This window comes from Bombus terrestris, chromosome 15, assembly GCF_910591885.1.
Source record: "Bombus terrestris chromosome 15, iyBomTerr1.2, whole genome shotgun sequence".
In the NCBI taxonomy this organism is placed as follows: Eukaryota; Metazoa; Arthropoda; class Insecta; order Hymenoptera; family Apidae; genus Bombus; species Bombus terrestris.
This window is the reverse complement of record NC_063283.1, coordinates 5,169,828-5,197,244: the sequence shown is the minus strand read 5'-3', so window position 1 is coordinate 5,197,244 and position 27,417 is coordinate 5,169,828. Positions and strand designations below refer to the sequence as shown.

Genomic DNA, 27,417 nt, shown 5'->3' with positions numbered 1-27,417 from the left:
TATGCTAAGACCACCTATTGACAAAATATGTAATCACTTAGTTGCCAATCTAATTGTATGGATTATGTATCGAAACAAGATTCCTCTTGTGATATATTTCGAATATTTATTAAAAATTACTTTCGCATACAAATTTAATATTAACATACAAAATTACAATAAGTTGTATCGAATTTTTTAGATATCTCAAAAGAAGTTAATTATTTAAGGCACGTTATCGTCAAATAATTGATTACATGTTTTCATTTTTAAGTGTATTTAAATGCGAGTAATTACAAACATCATAAAAAGATGGGTAGAGTACAAAATACACACGAAATATCTCTGTAAAAGACTTTACATGTTCAGGTGATGTTTTATACTCTCTATATATATGTACATGATTTCGTATACACTACAGAGTATTTGAATAAAATACAACACAACACGTTCATTTTCATTCGGTTTTTCTTAGTAACTACGAACAAAGGACAAATAATACAAAAGTACTCACACCTCATACAAACTTACACCTTTAAGGCACTAGAATGCTCTCATTCGATTAATTGCTTCCCTTAAAATACTTTATTTCTTACACATATACGTTTATTATAAAAAAAAACATATTTCTTCCAGGGTTGCTTTCTTACTAAGAATCTTCTTACTAAGAAGAATCAACGATTATCATATTGATAGTGTTAAACTTCCTTTTACAAATGTAATTTCAATGAATTTCATGAATCTTTTAAAGCTATATAATACAAAATAGAATTACACTGAGAGCAGAATACTTAAAAACTTAATAAATAAAAGAAACTTTCAAGATTTCTCAAAGGACTCTATTGAAGACTTCTATTCCCAAACTTTTTCCTGTCTTTAGAATAACAAATTATAATAACTCTAATTAACTCAAAATCTTGCATTATTATTCTTAACTTAATCCGAATGTTAATAAATCTTCCTAAACACAACTCATCAAGACTTTATGTTCAGCCCTGAAATTCCTTTGGCAAGAAACATCCATTCCAAACTGGAACCGCCAGTTCTAGAGTAAATCTAGACTGGAGGTTTCGAGTCAGTTCAGAAAAGGAGGCAACTGCACATAGCTCTGCTGGCTGGTTGGCTCGCTCTTCACCATCACCTGTTCCTTCATTCCTTGGCGTCCTTGTGGTGAGTGCATCCCGTATTCTTGTTTTTGATCCTGTTGTTGTTGCTGTTGTTGCTGCTGCTGCGTGTAATCAGACTGTTCGTGCTGATACTTATCCGCTGGACTGAGACCACTGACATAATCCAATTGCTTATTCTGCTGATGTTCTTCCTCTGACATAGAGTTAGCTAGGTGAGTGGGTGGCGAATGCGTCACCATAGTCTGATAATCGTTGCGGGTTAGAGGAGGTGGTGGACTGTTACTGGCGTTCATGTAGTCCTGGTGTACGCGCATCGTGTTCCCTGATGGTGTAGAAAATAACGAGGCATCATGTTGCGGAAGCATTGTCGCGTACGAGTATGCCGACCCGTTGTTGCTCGGTCCACCGAAAGAGGTGGAATAAGGGGAATTAGATGGGCTAAGTAGATTTAGGTGTGGCGCCAGATCATACGCTGGAGAATACGCCCAAGCATCCGGCGGTGCTGTCGCTGTTGTTGGAGAGGCGAAGGGGTTGAGGGTATTATTCAGCGAGGTAAATGATCCTGGTGGAAAGAGAATTGCTTGTATTAATTTTTTTTAAGTATAAAAGTAATTCTAATAATTCAAACAAATTTTTAAATTTAGTGTGATAATTACTGTTAAGATAACATTTAATATTACTTATAATTTTTATAAACAAGAACATTACTTGTATTAATGTACCAAGTGTAAGTATAATTTTATAAAAATCTTTAGAAATAATATAGTAATCTATGTGGATTTTAAACTAGTATTAATTGTAAATATATAGGATTATTTTATAGATTTTTGTAATACGATACAATTGGCTTATTTTTGCAGAAAGCGTTGATATTGTTTATAACTATGTATGTATGGATGTGAATGGGAAATCGATGAATTAACTGCGGTTGGTTTTTTAGTTTTTCTCTTTCTTTATTTTAAATTTTGCTAAATAACTTTACTCGATCAATAATAAATAAAATCTTCAAAAGAGCAAATAATTTCCTCTGTGTAATGTATTAATCATTCCTTTTATTTACTGTAAAATATTGTCTGTTATAATTACTTGTTTTGATAAAAAAAAAATAGTAAAGTACTAAAAGCATTATTTTATTAGTATAATAATTTAAAGTTTAATAGTTTAATAATATAATAATTTCTAATAAAACTGACCAATAGCAATAAACAAATATAGGTAGAAGACAGTTATCATTTTTGTTGTGATTACCTGATAAACCGGGACTTGCTGAACCAGCAGCCATGTATCCGGCCGTTTTACGTGGAGGTTCTCTCTTCCGCCATTTTGCACGTCGATTCTGGAACCAAACTTGAACCCTTGACTCCGATAAAGCGAGTTTTAGAGCTAGTTCTTCTCGCGCGAACACATCAGGATATGGTGCACGTTCAAATGCTCTTTCCAATTCTTCCAATTGATAAGCAGTAAATGTCGTTCTGCAATAATTAATTTGCACAATAAAATGAAAATAATCATCGAATAGTAATAATAGTTGAAGCTTCAGACTGTGTAATTTCCTTTTTCAGCGGAACGTGACTAATCCCGAAGATATTATAATATTTTTAACTTTAAAGAAGAAAGAAGGCTTTTATAAAGATCCTGTTGTTAATATTTAAAAAGATATGATTAAAATTAAAGTTAGAAGAAAACACCAGGAAGTAATAAACAGTTGATCTAATTTTAAGTAATTTTAAGGAAATATATACCTGGTTTTCTTCTTCTTGATTCCATTGTTGTCGGTCTTCTTCTTGGAATCTTTCTTAGCTGGCTGAGCTTCGCTACTGACTATAAATGCAAATTAATGTAACGTAAAATTTCAACAATTATTCCTTCTATAAATATCATTTCACTTAAAGAAAAATATCACAAATAATAATTCTATTTAATTCTATAATGATTCTTCCCTTAAACCAATTTACTCGTCAATCCAAAGTTTCACAGCACTTTTTAAGCCAACTTTTTCAACGATTTCTTCGCCTTATATACATATCAATATAAATTTTACAAGTACTTTTACAAATTAATAGAATCACTCTTATTCTCAATTAGTCACCACAAATATCGAATTATTAAAGCAAATTTTCCTGTAAAATGTTCAACATCAAATACTTCAAATATTTAAATGTTCACTGAAAGCACAATACTAACCTGGAGCAAGGGTGTTCATCGGATCTTCTGGCTTCCTTTTCAAAGGATTTCCAAGCTGCAGACCTTGCTGCAACGTCGTCGAGGTCGGCGTCGCAGCGGTGGACGTCGACGTGGTGACATCCTGCGTCTGAGGAAGTGGTGCGTACATTCCAGCTAATTCCAATTCCTTCAGCTCTTTCTGTTGTTGTTGTTGTTGTTGTTGCAGATGATGGTGAGACGTTTGATGATGTGGCGGTGGACTGTTGGAAGAGTCCAACTTGTGGAGATGACCTCCAGTGGGCATTAAATCGCCACCATGGTGTCCACCATGAAGGCCAAGCATCACTTGAATACTGTGGACTCCGGAACCTCCTCGACCTCCGAAGTCAGAGAAGATCGGGTCATCGAAGGGACCTCCGTCCATCTTTTATAAATTTTTTTACGATTGAAAAATTTCAATTATTTTCTCCTTTCGATTCTTCAAGTAATGAATAACAATGTTAGATTATTTTTTTAGTGTTAGATAACAATCGAAATGCAATTATTGGCACAGTATTTCTTTAATAACTCTTGACGTTTTAAAAACACGTGGTTCCGTTATCAAAATCAGATAGGAACTTCTCTTCTTTTTAATAAAAATATCATAAATATCAAATTCTTTCAATCTTTAATATAAATTCGTATCTCCTTTTCTTGAATAGTTTCACAAACTGCAACAGTGTTTCTGTTCTTCAATCACCGTGCGTTGAATACAATTTCTTTTACTCTTAATTATATACACTTCTTCTTCAACAATTTTTTGACTTCAATTATCTTTCTTCTTCAATCCTCATAGGACTAAAATTAGAGCAACTCGACAGGAACCATTTCTCTCTATTAGTAAATAAATATTGAATTCCTCGCTTGGATTTTCGATACAAAGTATATGAGAGTTTCCTCTTCCTCGGTGTTTCTTCAACTTTGTTCTTTATCTTCTCTTCTCAGTAGTAACAAATGAAAATTCGTCGATCGATGATCCAGTCGGGGATTAAAATACCCTAGACAACTGTGTCCCATTCACTTCCTGCTCCCTTTATTACCGCCGATTCCTCGGGTTCTTCGTGAAGACCTCCGGTTGGCCAATTATGCAAAAAGGCGTGCGCGGTGCGCAGGATGGCGGTCGCAGCGTTCGCGCGTCCTCCGTAATGGAATCTGAGCCAATTGCGATCAATTGTTGCCCGGGTTATGATTAATTTTGATTAGTACAAGCTAACGAAGCGAGAGCCAAGCATCGTGTCGTCGGCACACGAACAGATTGAACCAGTCGATCCGAATTATACTTTCGAGAACCGGAGCAACTATACTCAAACGTTAATTTGAAAACATTTTCAAAATAAAAGCAGCAATAAAAAAAAAAGAAGAAAACGAAAGAAAGAGAGGACGAATGATTTTCCAAATGTTTACGTATATTGTTTCTCTTGCGACTGAACGGATTTTTGCTGAATTTTCTATATATCGACAACCGGGTGAGTTGATCGCGCGAAACAACAAGAGCCGCCTAACTAACCGGACACTGTCGCACTAAGCGACGATCCGTTCTGACTCTGGCTAATCAACCGACACTCACACACGCTTATATTTTCAACGGGTTGCTGGCCAGGCCGCCCCCACACATAGAAACCAACCAATCCTGTAGCACCTACTACGCGTTACGTGCTCCACGAGAGGACGGCCGTTTTATGCGGGCGCGGTATGTACTGTTCTCCTGTATTTCTTCCTCTTTCTTTCTCTTTTTCTCCCTTTCCATTCTGCACCAGAGTCATCCGTCTGTCTCTCTTTTTAATCCCCCTTGCACAGAAGAGTCACTTCCCCCTCCCACCCCCTCTCAGTCTCTCTCTCTCTCTCTCTCTCTCTCTCTCTCTCTGTATGTGCTCTTTCATCTCTTTGATTCTTTCTTTTTCTTTTTTTGCTTTCTTGCCTTTTCTCTGGCCTGGTACCACTCCACCACTCCAAATAAAATGGTTCGTCATGGTATTGGCTGAATGTATATAGAGGTATATGTGCATTGTATCTTCGTCGTTTATGTTTCCTCTGTCTGAAGTTAGGGTTCGAGAGTCTCTGTTTGGTCTCGTGGCCACTGCCACACCATTGCGACCGCCCCCCGGCAAAGAAGTTGGAGAACGCCGCCTCGATATTACGATGTGTGTTAGGTGATGTTGCAGAGGAGCTTGGAGGGGCATGTGGGAATCGGAGCGGGTTGGCTTGTGCACGGTCCACCGCGATGGGAAAATTGTGTACATCACGATTCCACTTCGAATATGGACGACCTGCGCTTGACCCACTGCGACCTCGATGTTTCTTGGAACGGAGATCATGGTGGAGAGAATGCTGCATGTGCGCTGTTTAGAGGAAATAAGGTGGTTTTAGGAAAAATTTACTTCTAAAGTAAATTTAATAATGATCTAACTTGTCTACTTTCTGTTTCTTTGTTGTCTTACAGCATTGTAGAATACACATTTTGTTTAATTAATGATGTAAATTTCTTTGGTATAGTTCTAAATTCAAGAAAAAGACTACCTTGCATCTTTGGACTGTGTGGATGAAGATGAAGTGCAGAATACTGGAAATAAAGGTTCTTGGTTTGGTTGGTTGGTTGGTTGGTTGTTGGCACCATTGGGACTTAGATTTAGGAAAAATTATGCTATTTATATTCTACTTCTTTTTAAAAGAAGTTTAAAAATATTGGTAAAAGAACTTATCTAGAGTCCCTTTTAGGGTTTTATAACTTCAAGAAATAGATATTGGAGATATCAAATTGAACATCGTATAGAAAAATAAATAAACGTTAAAAAAGATTAATTTTTATAAAAATCTATTAGCAGCTAAATTTTTGTTAATTAAACGGCATAAAAAGGTATGTAAAATACAATAGATTTGTGTTTAACATGCGTCATTGTATGGTTTTATGCAGAAAGTTGGAGCAGCTTACGCAACATACTCCAACGATGACGTTATTTATGCATGAAATTATCCAAGTCATAAGGTTTAAGTCATTCATAGTTCACGTTTCAAACATGTACTTCTTACTTATAATCACACTTGATTTATGACTTACAGATAAGCAGGTGAAAAATAAAAATAGAGATCGAGGCATAATTCGAACAATTACTATTTCTATAAATTACAAAGGTTTCAACTGCTCACATTACCAAAGAATGAAGAGCAAAAGTATCCAGAAAAAGAACTAGACAATTTCATACAATTTAACACGAGTCAATCTTAAAATACTCAAATCAAATTTTCATAAACAAAAATATAATTAACACATTACCTGAATTTCTAAGTCCACGTATTTCCATTTCCTAAAGTCGTTGTATCTTCTATGAAATTCATGTTTTTGAACATCACACATCATCAAGTAAGTACCACCTAACCCAACTCCCATAAATTCCACTTAGTTTCCACCCTAGCCTCAGTCACACCGAACATATCAGCTATCCATCTCGTGTCTCTGTTCGCAGAAGTCCTTGAACCGGAACCTTGAACCTCGATCAAACGGTTTGAGAGATCACAGAGCGCTCTCGGCGACGATCGACTTGCGTACATCGCGTCACCGATCCTCTGTCTACCGAATGCACGATCCTCCCATCGATTTGCGTCCCATGCACTATCAATGATTCGAATTGTCCCGCAATTTTACATCCACACCGTTTCGATTCGTCCTCGTATCAGTTGTATCCGGTATATACTTGAATTGAGAGGTTAGAAACGGATTAGAATCTATCGATCGATTTATGAGAAGATGATCGATCGGAAGGACGAGAAAGGTAAGAGTACCTATACTTTCCAAGAGATCCATGTCCGTTGACCGGCAGCGTGGCACTGAGCTCTTAAGCGCAGGCTCAATGAAACCAGCAATCGCCAGGAATTGCCTCGAATTGGCCCAATCAAACTACCCCCATTCCGTGTGTACACGCGTATATTAACTGCTAATTTCATCGGCGGTAATTAGCGCGCGCGAGCGCGCGCCTGTCACGCGCTGATTTAATTGCACTCTCGCGGACACTCTTTACTTCCTCCCCTACCATCCTTACGGTGCATCTTTTCCGTTGCGCCGCGCGAAACCGATCGCGCCATCGTTCCAGCCGCCTGGTCTCCTCGTTTTCGTCAATGAGTTTGTTTACTCCAGATCGATGAATCTCGTGACTACCTTTGTGAGTAGATGAAACGACAAGATTGGACAGAAGAACGGAGAAAATTTAATTAAATAGGTAAAGACGATTTTGGAGGTTAGGGATGGTTTTGCACGAAGCGGATGGATATAGAAATCGATATAGATCTCATTTTGTCTGAGTTTGTTGAGTAAAGTTTTCATAAATAGATTTCACTATTTAGTCAGATGATTGTATGATCGTTTAATAATCTATAACCTAAATTTTGTTTAATCATGAGAAAAGATAGTTATAATTGATCAGAGTTTTCTAACATAATATGAAACTTTCCATATAAAAAAATTGTTAATGATACATTAATAAAATATAACTGTATATTAGTAATCTATTATTTTATGATCACACTACATGGTAACAATTTCCTACCTACCTACCTACCTATCTACTAGGTTATATCCTGACAGTTTCTTTTTATTCTAACAAATAAATGTATACTGCCAACGCTTCTTGATATACTACAATAAATATCTATTACATTATATTTGTACATTACCATATTTCTTAAATGTTACTTAAACCAACCAATCTTATCATTCTAGAGTACAATCCTTGGCAAAATAATTATCACTTAATAATATATATCCCCAAATCTTCATACTCATACCATCTCACACAAAATCTCTGCCACTAACCAACACTCTCTGTCACAAACTTTTTAAGATTCATCTAACCTTAAACTACCTTCAGACAGAATTCATGAATCAAGCAGCAGAAGTTTCAAGAATCTTCAATTTCCTCTATATCCAGACTGAATCGACTGGATCAAACTTCAATGAAGTTGAAGGTGATTGAATGCGGGTGATCGAGCGTGCGCGCACTCATGCTTGCAGGATATCCGCGGATGCAGGAGGCGGCTGACCGGGAGGATGACGGCAAGCGCGCAAGAGCGAGAAGTCGGTAACTTAACTGGCCTAAATGGGTTTAACTCGATGTGATTTTGCTGGCGAACCACTAAATTGAACGAATACGAACTAAACTGAACTCAACTAAGCTAATCATATCACATTACTAGCGTTATTAGCCGAGAGACGATATAAGTGAAGGTCCGGTGGTGCCGGGCTGCAGTAACGGGTCGCCTCCTGCACTGACCCTCTGTACGACTTTCTTTTCGACCCCTTTTTCTCGTTCATACTATCAAGAATTTCGTGTCCTGTATCATCTATCCGTATCTAAATCATAGAAACGCGTTCATTTTGTATAATTGTTACGTTTGTCGTTGTTTACGAAATCGTTTTTTAGGTTAGTTTTGTGAAACTTTGTGGAAGGTGAAGTCTCTCGGAAGAAACAGACGATTCTCGATGTACACGAGGTCTGGCGGACGATGTTGCCCGATCCTGGCCGAGCCGTAACGCTACCCTGACTGTGCAACAGGAAACACGTGCGCCCGGTGAAAGTGACAGCTCGGAGCGCGCCAAATTTGAAACGGAGATCGAAGAATCGCGTTGTTCGTGTGAGTAAAATGTTCTTATAGGTGTATAGTGATTGTTGAAGAATTCTTTGTTGGAAGTTGTGTATGATAAAAATAAGTACATATCTTAACTCGAAACTGATATGGTTCGTTGTAAGTTACATATTGAACTATCTTTTTATGACAAAGCATACTTGTATCTTGAATTCAAGCGATATGATTTAATTTAAGCTATGAAGTTGCGATTCTTTTATATCTTGTTGAGATTTCTTGTATATGATTCATTAACGATATTTTACATGTATAAATTCCTTAAGTGCTAATTTTATGAAGATTCTATGTGCGCTATTTAAAATCTTCGTAAATATTATGATTTTTATATAATAAAAGACTTTCTATATGTAAATTGTATTTAATATTCAATATTCACAAGTTAGTCAAAAATCTTCTAGCAAACTTTTACTATTATTAATTCTTACAATATTAAATTTGAATATTGTTAATATACCACTAAATTTTCGTTAAAAAACGTTATATTGTAATGTATTGTAACGTATTAAATGTAATATTGGACAAACTGAGGAAGACTTGATATCGAAGTGGGGGATATCAGCGGTTAAAGAAAGAGAAGACAGAATAATTATCTCCCACCAACCACTTCGAAGCGACAAGAGAGGGGAATAGACCTGGAGGAAAGATAAGAACGAAATGGACACGATACGTTCCGTCCCCACCACTTCTACCAGCAGAATAGAAGGAGTTTCTCGGCTCCACCTCTTCCCCTTCCGATAATACCCTCCTTCGACGGTGGATGACGATTTGACTCTGACTTACTGTACTTAGGTACCTCGCTCTTCAACCCCCTAAGACTTCTGTTTACATCTCTCATACACCCAGAAAGTAATTTCCAAACAACCTTTTGTAATCTTACAATTTTTACAAAACTGACTGATCTATAATTCCTACAGTTAATTTACAACTCAAATACACAATACTATTATTTTTCAATATTAATTAACGAACGCAATTTTTCCAAAATGTCTTTCCTTATACCATAATCGAAAATTTATTGAAATTACAATCTTAGAATCTTAGGATTTTTATTTCAAATTAGAAACCTGCCCACTCTTCAATATTCACGTTTGTTCCTACACTATATTTCATTCTTATATCATATTTTTTACAGTATGCCATATTTTATTTTCATATTTATTTTTTAGATCAGAACAGACTAACATAATCCACATATATACATATATAATGTACACAAGCTTTTACATATATGGAGAACGCAACGAGCTGATAATAAGCAGACAAAGGGAAAGAGTCTCTGTTGTTGAGAAGTATATTTAGATCGAACGACACAGGGAAACGAGGTGAAGAGGAGGGTTTGGAAGCGACTTTTTGCACGCGAGCCGCTCTTTTTTACGTCGTAGGTATGCCGACCGGATAGTATTGCCGTGTGGCCAGGCTGGCAGGGCCGACCAATTGAGCCTGTTAACGTCAATTGAGCTGAATTAGTTCAATTGGACGTAATTGCGCGAAGGCGACGGGGAACCTTCGCTCTCTGTTCACCAGCCATGCTCGCGTTTCTCTTTTCGCGCTGATATCGCCGTATTCTCAGGACTTCCTTCAAAGTACAGTCCAAACATAAGTTCGACATAATCGAGGAATGTTGTACAAGACTGATTTGATACATAGATTGTTTAAAACACTGGTTTTATATAGGGATAATATTTAGGCATGGAGTCTTTTCGGGACGTAGTTTTGTGACTATTTTAGGTAAAACGCTATTTTATAGAGATTTACTATGTTTCTCTAGAGCCGTCAAATTGTAATCTCGTAGATTTAGTTGTTTAATTTCTCACTAAATGATCTCAGATAAAATAGGTTTGATGTTGTTTAACGTGATTCTTATGCTGAAGCATTTAAACTTTGCTTTTATTTATTTTCATAATTATGGTGGATAATTCTTGGGTACAATGTTAACGCGATTATGTTATGTATAAATATAATATCTATTACATTATCAAATAACAGATCAAACATACAGAGCAATAGGTACCTTCTTAAGAAAATAACAGAATCATAAAAAATTCACTACAAGACAAATCATTTCATCGCTTCTATGAAAATTAGTGAAAAATAAAAAAAAAGCAACCCTTATATCGGTCAGAAAAATTCCACCCTCTTCGTGTTCTCTAAGCTTCCCCCAAGTAAAACAAATTACAACATCACCGGTACCAGGATAATGGCCATCAGAGGAGGCAATTATGACAGCCGTGGCCCAAGAATTAACGTGCCCACATGAGCGTCGCGAGATTCCTGATCGAGATCACAATAAACGTTCCTTTCTCGCTTTTTCCCTTTTTTTCACCCCCATGGAACGTTGGCGAACAAGCAACAGTCATTGATATTAGTCACTTTATATCATGCTGGTATATTTCACTGGTCAAAGCGTAGGGAGATGGCCAACGACGAAGACTTTTTTATACGTGCTGTATGTGTTTTGAGGAGAAATACTGGTGGTCGATCCCCACCCTCGATCCGACACAAAGAGCTTGGATATTTTCAATATACGCGCACTGTCTATTCAATGGTTGCTGCGATTCTACCTGAGATTCGATTCATACAGTGGATGAATTCCTAGTTTGAAATATGCCGGATGCGACCACGTGGGCTGAGTGCATGCAACAGGTGTATGGAGACTCGTAGGAGACTACCTGTTGAGTGGATATAAATTAAGGCTTTCGCTTTCAATAATTATATCGTCCAGAAGTTATACTCATTAACTCTATAAATTAAAAGGAGAAAATGACGCGTGTTGGATGTTACAATTTTTCTGAAATTTCTTCACAATTTACGCTTATTTATGTCATTATCTTGCAATACGGATAAGCTTACGCTAGAGGCGAATGTAATTTGTTTCTTCGAGAAGTACAGTGGTAATCACGTGTCCGGCCAATGAAATGTAGATCAGTCAGAGATGTAGAGTCAATGAAGTAGAGTAACGCGTGAAGAATGTAAAATACAGTTGGATTAGAACGTCGTGAAATTGAAGAGAGTAGGATTTGAGAATTGAAGGGTGTAGAATGAGCTAAATTAGATTATCGATGAAAGGATTAAAGATATTTATAAGGGTCGAATTTGAGAGTTAAGGGGAGTGAAATGTGCACTGTAGAATGAGATTGATTAGATTATTAATTATGAAACGTGAAGGTTGAGGGGGCGTAGAATATGTGCTATGAGATATACGCTATAGAACGTATATTGTAGAATGTTATAGAATGTATTAAATTAAATTGTTGATAACGTTATTTGTTAGAATTTCGCAGTTGAAGTTTTCCATAAATTGTCACGTTTAATTGTAATAATAATTAAGCTGGTATTTAATTGCACTTTTAGATTTGGAGATCGTGATTCAAAGGAGAAAATGTAACGTCGCAGCCTGATGACGTCGCATCCTTATTAACCCGACGTAGTCACATCCGTCGCTGTCCCGTTCTGTATTCACGTGCAGGGTGTTTCTCGTAATGATACTTTGATTTACATATTGAAACCAGTCTATAGAGTTACGTACTTCAATTTAAAATTCTCTAATACAAATCATACTCTTCAAATTTACGCTGGAAATCTTACTCTTGTTTAATTTCATACATTTTCTAATTCACCGTGATATACTTGTACATAAATGATATATAGTATATATAATTATATCGTAACTCTTCCTATATCTCTTTATAAAATCAGTTAAAGATTGTCCGCGAAATTTTGTGAAAATCAAACTATTTTTTAATGTTTTTCTTACTGTATATAGATAAATATTGCTATTCAAAAATTGGTCGCATACGCCTCTATCCAAAAGAATGTCAGTCTATTCAAATTTCTCAAAGATACACCACTTATACAGTAACGTACTAATTCAATATGTTAAACTCTTCTAAACACTATCTAGAAGATGGATTAATTGAGATTACTAAATTATTATAATCAATTGATAATAAATTATTACATAGAAATTACTAAATGGATTAACAGAGGATTACTAAATTAAGATAAATTTAAAATAGGTTCAGCTGAACAATAAGGTGTAAATTCATTGTATTGTCAATATGGCAATGCCAAGGTCTACGAAGCAGCTCCGGATAGATGAAAGAACAGATGAAATATCAAAGTACGTAGTTATAGATTCTCACGCAAAACGAGGGCGAACACATTCGTTTTGAAAAGGTACAGTGCACATTGACGAGCAATTAGTCGAGGACCTATGCCCTCATATTTCGTGAGAACGAGAAATTCGGACTCTGATACATGCTACGAGGTTTATATCATCCCGCATAAGATCATCTATGTACAATAATATAACAGGACTGCGGGTGGGAATTTACGAGCACGTCTTTAGATCTGATTACACGAAATTTTTGGTGTTCAGGGAACCGGTGGAAAACTGCGCCCATATCCAGAAATGTCGCATAAAAGTGCCGCTGTCGAGACTAATCTCCCTCCGAGATCCTTTTCGATATCGACATTTCTGCTCGAATAAAAGCCTGAATCTCAGAGTCGAGAACCTATTCTCCGATGGTGGAATTCGTGCATTTGGAAGAATTTAACAGGGAAAGTGGCAATTATTAATCGCACGATCATGAGAAAGAATTTATTTAACGTAAGAATTCTGGATAAGTGTAACGATCTTGTTGTACCTGTTACTTTAGGTAGAAGACCCCACGGTCTTTAAGGCAACGCCAGACAAAATTAAGCCACAAGTAGTGAAACGGTGTAGATGCACGAATTGAGAATTTATTTGGCAATAATTTAATTCGCCAATTTGAAGAGTATAATAGAAAAATGAATGGGATTACTTGAATTTCTTTGTATTATAATTTTATTATAATTAGGATCCTCATGCGCTTCTTTTAATTTCTTGTTATCGAAAATTGTAAGAAATTAGAAATGTTTATATCTGTTAAATGTAATACGAGTTTCTATTGAAATATTTATAAAATGAACGAAAGCAGCGACAGTCGAGGACTCCGTAGAAAATTGTTTCGTCGAGTGTCTTCGGGGACTCTGCACTCTGAACCCCATGGAGGAACCATATGTTTTTACTGCTGTTCATGCTGGCGAAGATGACTCTTCCTGACACGCGACCCGCAGCCACCCTAAATACTTAATTGTCAATTCGATTTTGGTGAGGGAATGATATCCGTGGAATTGTCCGCTGCAGGATTCTCTCTTCAGATTTTTTCACAATGAGAACACCATAAAATTAATGGCCCTTTTATAGTGGTACAGAATATGAATGGTACTGGAAGGAATTTTTATTGTCTATGGTTTGTTGGAAATTCTATTGAAACTATCCAGAGCGTAAATTAATGTTAAGATACTTAAATAATAATTACAAAGAAAAATAACAAAATTAAAATAAATATAGCTGAATAACGTATAAGCATAAATTCATTGTATTTTCAATATGAACCAACATCTTCACTGTACTAAGCTGTTCAAAGCATCTTTAAATAAGTAGATAAATCTTTATGTAAATATAATTCAATAAGTTAGATACTAATCTACGAATTAAATAATTACTCTACAAATACATATTTCTTGAGAATAAAATTTTATGAATTTATTAAATCTCTATACTTCTACTTTTTAAATCCGTTATAAGATAACTGATACAGTGTCATTGGTGAATTTATAGGAAGAAATAATGAAATAATTAATTATTAAAATCTTCATGGATTATTTAGCGATTTAAATTATTTTAAAGGCATATTATTTAATTTTATTATTACGAGATCGTAATCAGTTCGAATTTGGTGTGCGAAGAAATCTATGTTACCCGCTTAATGAAATAAAATGTTCGGTGGAGACATCTACCGATTCTTTCGAAAGTATCGTAATCGTAGACTCTCAAGGTGCATAAAAATTGTACGGAATTCATTTTCAAAATTGCATTCAATTGCATTAAATTGCAGTGTCAAATAATTCTTCGCCTAAATGATATATTGGAAACAGTATATATAATTACAATCGATGCTTTCATTCAATCACAGTTCGAAATAATTGTTGAAATTTTGCTACAACTTATGAAACAAAACCTATATAAAATTATATACCATACCTTATACCACATTATAATACTTGATTAATTAGTATAAAAATAATAATTGAGGACGAACAAAATGTAATTCTTTACTCGAAAAATGAAATTTTAAATGTATAATAGCAGCAATCTATACAATCTATTACCTGTAATTTCATTCAACACAAAGTTTTAATCGTATAAAACGCTGTATAATAAATTGGCACACAATTCATAAAGTGTCATAAATTTTAAAGTACATATAAAGTATAGTGTAGCAGAAACATAGCTATCGCTTAAAATACCACAGCCAATCGTCGACAAACATTTGTGAGGTCAGTCCACCGAGCTCTCGTGAAATTAGCTGAAGAGGGAGAAATAGAATGCAGCTAGTGAATGTGGCATAACAGAATAAAAGGAGCACGGTGCATCCTTTACTGATGAAAGTCTGACTCGACCTACAGGCCACCACAAAATTATCTTCTTTAACTCTCATCACTAGAGGAAAAATATTTTCTACTTCAAGTCAAAGAAAACATGAATGCAAATGTAAAAGCATAATTATAAAAATATTTCATAGCATGAATATTTGATAATATGACAGACTTTATATAAACGATAGAAACTAACCTCCTTTCGGAAAAAAATGTTACCTTTACCTCATGCTTTTAGGAAATAGAAGGAATGGAAAATAATGAATTATTTAAAACGACATGAAGTAAACCATACACAAAATCATATTTTGAAGAAGCTAAAAAATATTGGAATATTACTGTTATATAAAATAGGAAGAAAATTAAGATACATATATATAATCATTTTAATTATGTTGTACAAACACATACAGGTAAGCACCATTTCTAACAAGGATAATATAAATATCTTTACTTAAAAAAATCAGAGACACAATTCTGTCGAATATAACAAATTCTGATAGACTACAAAGACAGGCCACAGCGTAATAAAGGTATTTGGAATAAGTTTTTTCCGTTAGAAATCCAAATCACAGTTATTCTTTCTTCAAATCATCAATCTTTATCTGATTTATTATTAAAATTATCTTTAATCACTTCGATTATTAATTTTAGTCACCACGTGCAAAGAACTAATTTATTTTTTATCATTCACCTCCCAGAACCTTGAAGACACTGCTAAAGATAGACCAGAGGATTTTCGCGGGTGGCAAAGGAAGGCAGTCGGCGAAAGACGAGCTTTCTTCGAATCGAAAGAGGAAGATCGAGTGACGGAGCGTGTCCGCCCGACAACAGCGAATCCTCAAGCTCGAAAATAGATCGCATAGCTTTCCCGGTACTTCAAACGACGTGTATCGTAATAGGCAAGCCCACTGCTCACCGAAAAGTCTTGGCCACGGATAATTAAACGTTTATAAACACCAGAGATTCCGCAAAACCCTGGTCGCACATGACAACATTATTTGGCACGTTTCACCGAAAGAGCAAGGCCACGATAAAATCTGCACTTATTATGCGAATTATAAATACGAGAGATACAAACTGAGAAATATTACGCGAATTTTGGCTTCGTATAGGTTTAATTTAAACATAACCTAAAACAATTTTTTGTATATAAGAACATTCACTTTCTTTGAATAAGTACTGTTATACATGCTATTTAAAATTTGTACAAACATAGTCATTCGCTATGTTTGAGGAAATAATTGAGTCGAGATAAATTAATTGTAATTATGAATATAATTTAGTTTAATTGAGTTTAAACAAAATATCTTTTATGGATATGATATAAGTATTTACAAGAACTTTTTGTAATAGTAAAACAAATACTTTAACAGAATAAGAGAAGTATCTCAGTCAAAATGTTTGTTAATATGTTTGAGAAGATTAATTTTGTTTTAGTTTTGTAAAAGCTAAAAGAAATTTTCAATAGAGTATAAAGCTATTATAACTGGCTGGAATCTGGATTAAATTGAAAGTTTTAATTTAATAAGTATTCATAGAAAATACCACAAAAGATACAAGTTGTTAATTTTACAAAATTAATTTCTTTTACAGGCGAATAACGTGGTCTACAGCTGTTTGGAGCGATAATACATGTAAGATTCTCTCAAGTATCACGAATGTTTTAACGTGTAATAAAATTTTAAGCCGTAGTTTCTGATTATTTTCAGCGATGTACGATTGCGTAACGTAAACCTTCAAAGCGTTCGAAAGCTTTGAAAAATAAGCTTCCGGATTTTTAATGCTACTTATCTTGTATCTTTTTGATTTACAGATATAGTCTGAAGTTCCTATCTTGCGAATTAGTGATAAACTTTATTACGTATAGTGATAAACTTTTTAGAGACTTTAACAAGTTTTCTTTGGCATATATTTTATATAAAATAAGAATAGCATTTTAAACGATGATGAACTTTTTGTTAAACATCATAATTGCAATATATCTGTAAACAAAAAAGTATGTTCAGATTTTAAACATTTTAGATTATTTTATATGAAATGTTTGTTTGAAAAAAATTCAATCTACATTTGGATGTTATTAAATCATCATTTTTCCGGTAATTCGCCTGGTAACAGAAGCTGCAATCAGCTTGTAAGCTAACAAATCATTATCGTTTAGCAGTTATTACGTGAACTACTGACGTAATACAAGTAGGTGCACGTGTACGATTTAACGATTTTTCGAAGTCGCTTCAACTTGTTATAAGCTATCTAACCAGCACAAAAATAGTATAGCTTCCATATTCATCGTTTTACAAAGCCTTTTTCATTTTTAAATTGTTATTAGAATTTAACATAAGAAAGAAAACCCAAGGAGACTCACTTTATTACAAAAGAATTTAGAATTAGCTGTGTTTTAATAAAAATATCAATGAGCGTTAGTTTTCTTATTTCTCTCTGTTTGATCTCTGATAAGACAAAATTGAAAATAAAGCTGGAAGTGCCTACGTCTTTCCATAAAACGGTTAAAAGTAGTTATGGAGTTTTATAATAAAATGAGAAAGATGATATTGCCAATACTTCCCAAGAAATAACTTAACAAGCGGATATTTATTCATATAAAATTATTTTCATTCTCAGAAATTATGTTTCTATCATTATATCTTCATCTATAAACACCTTGTTCTATACTTTCACAAATTTTTTCAACAGTTCCAAAATAACGCGATAAAAAAAAAAAAAAAAAATACTCGAACATTTATCACGAGACAGGAAACGTTTGCCCAAATTTGAAGCTTATCAAGCGATAAAAAATGGAGCGATAAGCGACCAAAATTCACAGGTGTGGGCCACATCTGTGAAAATTAACAAGCATCGATCCGGCACCGGTAAAGATACGCAGGTCCCTTACAATCTATAGCGTTAACGATCTGAAAAGGTAGATATAAAATGGCTCCAAATCATGTCTGTCACATCTTGTCAGATAAATGAAAATATTCCGTTGCTCTTCTCCAGCGATTCGTCATGGCTTGTCGATCTTCAAACAAAACAATAAAACGATTAATTTTACGATTCTCGAGAACGTTGCAATTGTGTAACAAAATGTTAATCGCAGAAATAACTAAATAACTGAGCTAAGCCTTGCAGTATCAGGTTCCTTGGCATGTCGTCAAGGAGTCATTGTTTCGTCTGATTGTCTCGTATCGAAAATTTGCCAGCAAAGGTATGAAAAGAAAAAAGAGAGAGAGAGAGAGATGAAAAGATGGATAAACGCTCAAGATCGTAGGTTCGCACAGGTAAACAGGACGGAGCTCCAATTAAATTTGGCAAGAAATTCTGGCACGATTTTAGAATGGCCGACGTAGCCGATTTCACGGCCACTCGTGTCACTATACAGCGAGGGAGCGATGTCTTAAGACGCGAGATCCCTTGCGACATAAATGACTTGCCTTAAGCCTTAAACTATTGCAGCCAGCTTACTACTAAAATACAGCGACCATCCGTTCCATCCTTCGCTTCTCTTACATCGTTTATGGGGCTTTTTGATAATCTCGATTCTTCAATATGGAAATTCAAAATTCATACTAATCAACTCTATAAATTAAAATATACAGAGGAGTTTTGATGCTGAAAATGCTATTTTTCAAAATTTACCTTGAAATTTATAATCATTTATATCATCTTGCCATAAATGGATTTGTGATAAGCAACTTATTTTTTGAGAAGTTGAACACTCATTATACATCTTGATAACGTAATTGAAAAATGTATAAAATGTTAAAGATTATATATGGGGATGGTTCCATTCCTACGTAAATAGCTTAGTTAGTGTTATCCATCATTTACTTATAATTCTTACCTACAACTCTTAGATGAAGAATTTACATATTATTTATTGTAATAATATATTGATTTTGAAATAATTATTGATCCACTGGATTTCACTCTATTGTTTGCTTACCATGCTTGAAATTTCACAGATTCTCAGAAAACATATAATAAATCAATCAGAATTAGACAAATGCCTGTGTTTCTAAAGTCCAAAACAGAAATATCTGTGAATTACTTATAATATCCATAATGTCAAAATTATTGTTGAGTAACAATGGACTTAATGTACTTATATTTTCACTGATTAATTCCATTTATTATATGTATATAATCTAAGAAAGAATTTCTCTATTACAAAAATTAAAATAATTCAACTAAAGTCACTTTAACAGTAACTATTCTACTTTTCATATTATTTATGCTATGAATAGAATCTTCGTATTAATTAAAATTAATCGAAATTACCTATATTATTTATAATTATTTATCTATGATATATGTATCCGTGTTACACGTGATTATCCTGTTAATTTAACATAATACACAGAGGAAACCACAACCAGAAAGCAGCTCTCGAAAGATGATGTCGTTAAGACTACAGAGAATCTTTACGATGGAATTGTATGCCTGACTGTACCACAGCCACGAAGATTTACATTTGCAGAGGCGTATCTGTAACGGTGAGGGGAAAAAAGCCACATGCAGAGAAACAATTCGAGGAGTCGCCGGTATAATCGTCGTGTATTTCGGTCCCAGCACCGGCAGGGCCCTCCAGCCTTTACGTCTCGCCGACTTAGCGAAATTCCTCTCTAAATTTAAGCCTTGCTGAACCGCTAGATAATTGCAGTTTGCATAAGAGATAGCAGTTTCTTAAAATAATGAATCATATGCAGCTGATTACTCGCAATTTTTCATCAGGGTATTATTGGTAAGGTGTTCCTTTAAACGATTCAATTGAGTCTTTGATGACAATATCATTGCAGTGTTGAACAACGGGGTGTAGATGACAATCTGTAGTTAATTGGAGAATAAGATTGTATCTTCCTCCTCAACATCGGTCTTCTATTCATGCTGTGGTGGACTTGAGCTGAAACATGGATACTTTTTTAATGAATTTTTCTTCAATAATTTTGACTTTAATGATTCATATTTCTTCTTTAATATGGATTTCTATTCTCATAAAATTTTCAATCAATATATGTTCGATAATTTTCCAATAATTGTATTGTAACAGTAGAATTAAAATCATCATGTTATTGATACGTTGTTTAATGTAGAAGAAAGCCGATGAAAGATATGGAGCCAAGTAGAATTTACTTTAGTTATAGGCAACAGTTTGTGTCCATCAACGGCGACAAGTTTGTCTAGGATTTGTTCAACGATGCGCTTAATTGTCCTCCTGGCTAATTTCATTGGCAGCATATCAACTCGGCCTCATCAATTGATCTGAATGAGTTCACCGGGTTGCCGCGGACAGATTTCACAGTAAAGAATCTTATCACACTTTCCTAACAATCAAGGAAAGCTATTTAAAAAAAAAAAGAAGAATAAAGAAATATATATACGCATTAAAATTTTTAAAAATTTTGGGAATAGCTTGTCGATCTCGATAGTTCTTATATTCTAAAAGTTCTTTACATAATCTTTATAATTTTTTCAATGTAAGTAAAATTAATGATTTCCATGAAAGAAATACGAAAAAATTTTCCATTGGAATTACGTCCGTTAAATTACATAACTGATAAAACTGCATTAACAGAATTTATTACTCATATTTATCATACACAACTACTTTATTGTTTTAGTAGCGTAAAAAGTTTTACGTGCCGATCGTCACGTTCACTTGTAAGACTTTGCTTCGTTAAAATTTTCGGTTTCAAATTCAATTGCTTCATCGATAAGTTGTGTAAATATCAGATATTCAGATAAAAAAAGAAAATACACGAAGTTTTCGAAACATGCAAAATATACAAAAGATCTACGTGTAAAGAAGTAAGTAGAGTCTAAAATTACTTGTTTTCTCATCATTAGCACATCAGCGTTACTTTACTAAAACCCCCTCCACCTACAGATGAAAATTAAAACCAAAGAGATAGATCAAATCAGCAATAAAGTCCTCGTCATACATTAAATACGACAGTTTTACTATTTTCGAAATGAGGAACTACGTAAACCATCGAATGGCATTGATTCAGCGAAAACGATAAAAGCGCGGCAAAAGATCGATAAGGAAGCGGTCTGGCAGGGATGTTTTCCATGCTTGAGATGCCAGCAGATAATCTTGGCACGAGCGAACATTTCCACAGAAAGCAAGTATGTATGTATATCTGGCGTAGCAGAATCGTCGGCCAATATTATGCAACAAACAAGCAAGGTGGCCATCAACGGTGGTCACCGGTGATTTGCTCCCGGCGAACGTGTCGAAATTACGAAGCAGTCAGTGGTGCTCGATCGTTGCTGAGACATTGACATTGAGAACTGCCCTTAGTCAACGGTCGAATATCGCACACCATTCTCGTACTACGTATTTATGGATCACGGAGGATTTACAATTTTGTTTTTCGTTTACTGCTCTTCGCAAAAACGGCCGTCTTTCTGATAGGTGTGACGCTGACTGAAGAAACTGGACGACAAATATTTGCTGTAGTCGGTGCCAGTCACGCGATAAAGTCGCTTGCCTCTTGAGACGGTTAAATCGGCGAATTAATGTCGTTATAATGGTATTGTATTTAAAGTAGCGCGACGTTCTTACGTATGCGAATCAAATGACAATTTTCTCATTGCCTGGCCTACGATATACCTGATTTCCCTTAGAAATGAATTACACGTCTTCTTATATTCTTCGTTCTTTCAAATACATGTATACGTGTTATATTTATATCCTTGAATATATGACGAACGAAACCAGAGTATCAAATTCCTATGTACGATAAAAAAAAAATGGTTTAATATGTATTTAATGTGGATATTAATAATTTATGTAATTGAGACTAGTAGTATAGTATTTACAGTTATAACTCGTGTAATGCAATAAGACGATTGTGCTAGAATACAGAAATAGTATTTGGTTCAAGGAGGTCTCTTTTTCAAGGTCACTGTTTGCGATTTAAGGTCAATAGTAATTATCTTAAAGTTGTTCTATTTATACCACTCTTCCAGTTTTTCCCTTTTGATAATTTTTCCAGTTTTTTCCATATCTTGATCTTTCTTTTTAATTTGTTTTCAATTCTATTTTGATTATCTTTTATTATAAAGCCAAGTCAGCTTTATAGCTGCTTTTTTACTTGCTTCGGAAATCCTTGAATCTGTAATAAAGATGTAACAATAATTTATTTACTTTATCATTTAAACATTTCACTATGAAGAAAAGAAAGTGGATGGAAAATTTGATTAAGTATTAATAGAATATTTTCGTAATTTGTTATATAATATATATATAACTATTTATAACTTTGTATAATATAATACTTTAAGAGTCCATGAAGATAATTCCGAAGCATTTTTTTTACAATATCATGTTACGATTATTGTGGCGACACTTGTCGAAGGTGAGTAGTGAATAGATAAATACGAGAAGAGGAATACTGATTTCGTATGAACAAGGCGATGTTATATTTATAATCTATTCCAGTTACCATATCAATCTACTAAGTATATTTTATTCTAATATCAACTACTTCGTGTTTTTCGATTATTTCATGACAATTTTTCTTAGAATCAGCAGTATAAACCTGATATATAATATATAATATGCAATTACACATTCTGAAGTTTACAAAACAAGCAAAGGATTGTTTACTAGAGAACTGAATGGAAGAGTCTGGTTCTCGTTAAACCATAACGGTGGAAACGGCATGAAACAGTTCTTAGGATAAAAATAACGGGCAAGCGAGGAAAAGTAATTTCCCCCCGGCCATTGACGTAACCTTTCTCGTCAACTCAACCAGACTGGCCAGCTCAAGGCGTTATATAATTCTTCTAATGACGATAACACGTTATAGAGGGACAGAATTTTTAGAATGTTTTTAATAATAACGGCGTGCGAAGTTGTCTTCGTTTCGAGACTCGATTTCAATCGGTAACTTCCTCGTTCATATCGTCGCGTCGCTGATAATTACACGGATACCTCTTCCCCGAACACAATAATCGTTCCTTGAAACCGATCGATTTTCAGCCATATCGATTACAGGTAATAAGTTTCCGTGCTGTCCACCACTAACTGACATTGACGACGTGAACTGGGTGGAAAGTGAAGTCGAAGGAGTGAAACTTATTTAAAAAAACACATACATATGTATTATCTAATTATAACCATCAACTGTTGCTCAATTCCATTCTTTAAGAAGTCCATACTAGATGATTGTTATACACATTAACTGCAATCAAAATTTAGATAGAAAATGAAAACAAATGTTACTTTTTCGAGTATATTACACACTCCCAATTAAAAAATATGAACTCTATTATAAATTTGACCTTGTTAGATATTTAAACCTTCTAATAGGATTTAACAAAAGGATGAGTTAATCCAGAAAAAATGTGTTCATTAATTGAAAGAAAAAGATTAAAAATCCTGGAATATTCTTTCTATAGCTTTATCAAAAAAAAACAAGGTGTTTGTGTAGATTGTATATCACGCTAAATCTCCCAAAGCTTGATTATCATGTTGAGTACTTAATAAATAAATGTATTTGAATAAATACCTCTTCAATGATTTCCCTGTATCAAAAATTAAAAGTTTTATCATTACTTGCTGTATTAGAAATATCTAGAATCTAATGAAGTACTGCATATAATTGTGTACTGGACACATATAATTATAATAAATTGTCCAATTTGAGAGGAAGGATTTAATTGATAAGACTATAGAAGAATAATTATTTGTTTAGATTTAAGAAAGTAAGCAAATTGGGCAATTATATCAAACTGACTGTCTTGAACATAAAAAGATAATTAATAGATACGAAAAGGATCATTTTGGGCATTCCCATTGGTCCGATAGGGAAGGTAGGTATGTAGGTTTCGTATTGATCTCCACGTTGAGGCGACCTTTAATATCCCCTCTCCTCTAACTCTCTTGTTAGATGGAATGAGAGGAACAGAGCAGAAGGGAGGCCGAGGGGAGTCCTGAACGCGACCTACAACAAGCACCGACAGGCGCACAGCTGATTTCGTAACGGCCAGGCGACACTCCCGGAGTTCCACCGTTCTCCGGAAACGCTTCATGATCTATATATTCTGGGGAATCCAAGGAACAACGCGGAAACGGACCGTCCACTAGCAAAGCATACCAAAAGTTCAGCAAACAAACCTAAAATTAAGAATATTCCTCTAAATCAAAATTGACATAAATTTTATATTTAGGAATTATTATATGTATCTAATATAATTAATTTAATCAGGTTTAATATACATAGAATAGAACTCGATGAGATTTAACCCCAAGCAGATTGAATATTTTGATAGAAATGAGAAATTACGAGGAAATGTTGTATTATTAAAATATAATTTGGAATATAATTAACATAATTGTTATTTTTCAATGACAGTAATTTAGGCTAATTTCGAATTTAAAATATGAGAAAGATAAATATTTTGGAACAATTCCAATGCACTCCAAGTGAACAAATTACACTAGAGTATTTAGCTACAAAAAACAACAATCCTATAAAGTTAAAACCGAATTATGATGATGCAAAATATATCAATAAAAATTCTGTGACCGTAAACTTGTAATTAAAGTTCAATTTAAAATTCAAATTAAGAAATTAATCGTCTTAAAAATATTAAACTTTCATTCAAAAACATCTGATCTTTTTAAACAGGAATACATCATAACTCTTTGAACGATTAGGTAAGGGGATTGAGAACGATGTTGACAGGTGACGTCATTTTTATGGTTTTAGAAAATGCAGGGAGATAGTAGAATTAAATGGACGCAGACGTTACAAGTAGATTACGTGTTTTTATACGCGTGTTGTGTCACGGACGACAAACACGACGTCATAATCGGCTGAAGAAGCTCAGGTGAGAATATGGCATCCGTTATTTATAGACCGTTACATTTACACTTGTACAGGGGTCTGATTAAAATATCAAATAAGCATAGAAAGCATACATAGATATAATGCATAAACGTGTTTCTGATTATAGCTCGGTCATTTCGAAATTCCACGGAAGTTGGTTGAAATCATTTTTCAGATCACTGAACTTCAATGCTCGTTTTTGCACGAACGGTGAAAGAACGGTCTGAATACGCTTTAGCAACGCTATGATTCATAAGATCGAGAGCAGACCTTGTCCTCTGTAGAAGGATCTTGCGTTACTTTGCTGAATCTCTTATAGTTTATAAATGGTCAGAGATTAATCACTTTTTACCTCTTTTTCTCTTTTGATTCCTGATCCAGATGTAAATTTTCACTGATCCCTGATCTGAATTAAATTATGATTAAATTGAGAAATAGTCTTTATCTGTAATAATATACATTGCGGATGTTAATTATTTTAATATTTATTTTTTCTCGTTTTTACTATTTGAAATGAACTATAATAGAATTAAAACAAGCATCAAAGAAATTTCTATTGTATCTTTCGAGGTGGATAACAATCGAATAGTTATCTTCCTTTTATGTCGGTTCTTTGTTTCGAGGCCATTGACTTCGATATGCCGATCGTGTAATTAAACGAGATCGATTATCGATTGTGCACATTGTACTGCATCGTCTATTGAAAAATATTGCAAATATTTTGCTTTACGTTGACATCATGAAAAAAGAATAAACGAGAAGTAAAGTTTAAAAACATCAATATTCGTTCAATAAGAAATATTCTCAATAAGAATTTCACCAATAAAAAAAATTAGAAAAATACATGTTCGTCGATAGTTGTTTAAAGTTCTATCGTTCCACTACTTTTCATAAAACATTTCTCATAAAACATTCTCACACATACTCTATATTTCTTTCGAACACTCATAAACATTCAACTCTTCGCGTAGTGCTTTGCTCAAAGGCCAGCCAACTGAATTTGGCTCGAGCCACATCCGATCTCATCGATTCAGGTATCGATATTAATCACCGACAGTTATTCTCTCGAAATCATCTTTAACCACTAAAGAATAATTCTTATAGGTACTCAAGATACTCATTCTCAATCGCCTGCCAAAAATTATATCTACAGTAACTACGAAAGATATTTTTACATACCTGAATTTTCCAATGAAGCATTTTTTACTAAATCCCACATTTCATTTTCATAGTATCAAGTTTTAGTCGTTACATGAAAGTACTACCAAATGATAAGAAACTTAATATATTTGGACTTAATTGATTAGTAAATAAATACTATAATAAATACAACGGTGTACAAATACTTTTTGTAACCACTATAAATATTCTCATAAAATTATCATATATTCTGTAGCCTCATATTTACTGGTCCACAATTTTTGTAAACTTTGAATATCGTATAAGTCCATGTACTATAAGAACTTTATTATATTAGGGCTCGATAATTAAGACCTTGAAACTCGCCGTATATTCGATTGTATGTAATGACTTCTTCGTTTGTTTCCGCAAGAATGTGGCGGAGGATAATAATTAGGACGAAAAAAGTCGAGGTAGCAACCAGAGTCCTCGTAGAAACAACGGAACGAAGGAACGTGGCTGGACCGCGGACCGTCCCTAGGAGAGGATCGGGAGGCGGGGAGGGGATATGTACAAAGGAGGGATGTGATTGGCCGAAGCAGAGAGGAGAGGTTCTCGGCTGTCGCGAGGCGAGTTGATTCCGCGCCACTTCGTTTCCGACTCGTGTACGCGTACGACGTGCTCCGAGGACTAACTCTCAGAACAAATTCTTCGATTTTCTTTTGTCTGCTAAAGGTAAGCAATATGTATTACCATATTTTTGTATTTTCACATGAATATGTGTACTTACACATCTATAGGACGTTGTTCTCAAAGCACGCTATGAAACTTAGACGGATTAGGATAAGAAATAAAAATATATTCTCGCCGGTCATACACGATATTATTTCCTGTGACCATTTGAATATTATTTCATTACATCATAATTAAATGTTGAGAATAATTATGAAGGAAATATCAATATGTCACGTGAGAAATATTTTAGGGAGATTCGGTTACCAGTAAACAGTGGAAGGATTAATTGTCGCGACCGTTGGAGATCGGCACTTGTT

General features: G+C 34.4%; 1 protein-coding gene and 3 long non-coding RNA genes across 7 annotated transcripts; 1 reads left to right on the top strand and 3 right to left on the bottom strand.

Annotated features, from left to right (window-relative positions):
* Positions 1-239: 239 nt before the first annotated feature.
* Positions 240-7,480, bottom strand: LOC100645389 (retinal homeobox protein Rx2). Of its 2 annotated transcripts, XM_012317359.3 has the most exons (6): positions 7,086-7,480; positions 6,580-6,996; positions 3,291-5,647; positions 2,849-2,927; positions 2,355-2,578; positions 240-1,668 (listed from the first exon to the last, which is right to left on the bottom strand). In XM_012317359.3, the coding sequence occupies exons 3-6, from the start codon at positions 3,691-3,693 to the stop codon at positions 1,055-1,057; spliced, it is 1,320 nt and encodes a 439-aa protein (XP_012172749.1). In that variant the 5' UTR covers positions 3,694-5,647; positions 6,580-6,996; positions 7,086-7,480; the 3' UTR covers positions 240-1,054. The 2 variants fall into 2 exon arrangements, with proteins under 2 accessions (XP_012172749.1, XP_003401499.1); XM_003401451.4 differs by having other exon boundaries at positions 6,580-7,480.
* Positions 7,481-8,007: 527 nt separating this feature from the next.
* On the top strand, positions 8,008-12,205 carry LOC125386461. Its single transcript, XR_007226622.1, has 2 exons — positions 8,008-9,731; positions 10,109-12,205. It is a non-coding gene; the product is annotated as an uncharacterized LOC125386461 (long non-coding RNA).
* A 5,559-nt stretch (positions 12,206-17,764) lies between these two features.
* LOC125386463 lies at positions 17,765-27,099 on the bottom strand. 3 transcript variants are annotated; one of them, XR_007226628.1, is made up of 4 exons: positions 26,426-27,099; positions 22,230-22,525; positions 18,870-22,140; positions 17,765-18,426 (listed from the first exon to the last, which is right to left on the bottom strand). It is a non-coding gene; the product is annotated as an uncharacterized LOC125386463 (long non-coding RNA). The 3 variants fall into 3 exon arrangements; XR_007226626.1 differs by having other exon boundaries at positions 17,765-18,983; positions 19,044-22,140; XR_007226627.1 differs by having other exon boundaries at positions 17,765-18,946; positions 19,044-22,140.
* Positions 23,948-26,415, bottom strand: LOC125386465. The gene is made up of 2 exons (XR_007226631.1): positions 25,599-26,415; positions 23,948-25,524 (listed from the first exon to the last, which is right to left on the bottom strand). It is a non-coding gene; the product is annotated as an uncharacterized LOC125386465 (long non-coding RNA).
* Positions 27,100-27,417: the final 318 nt, after the last annotated feature.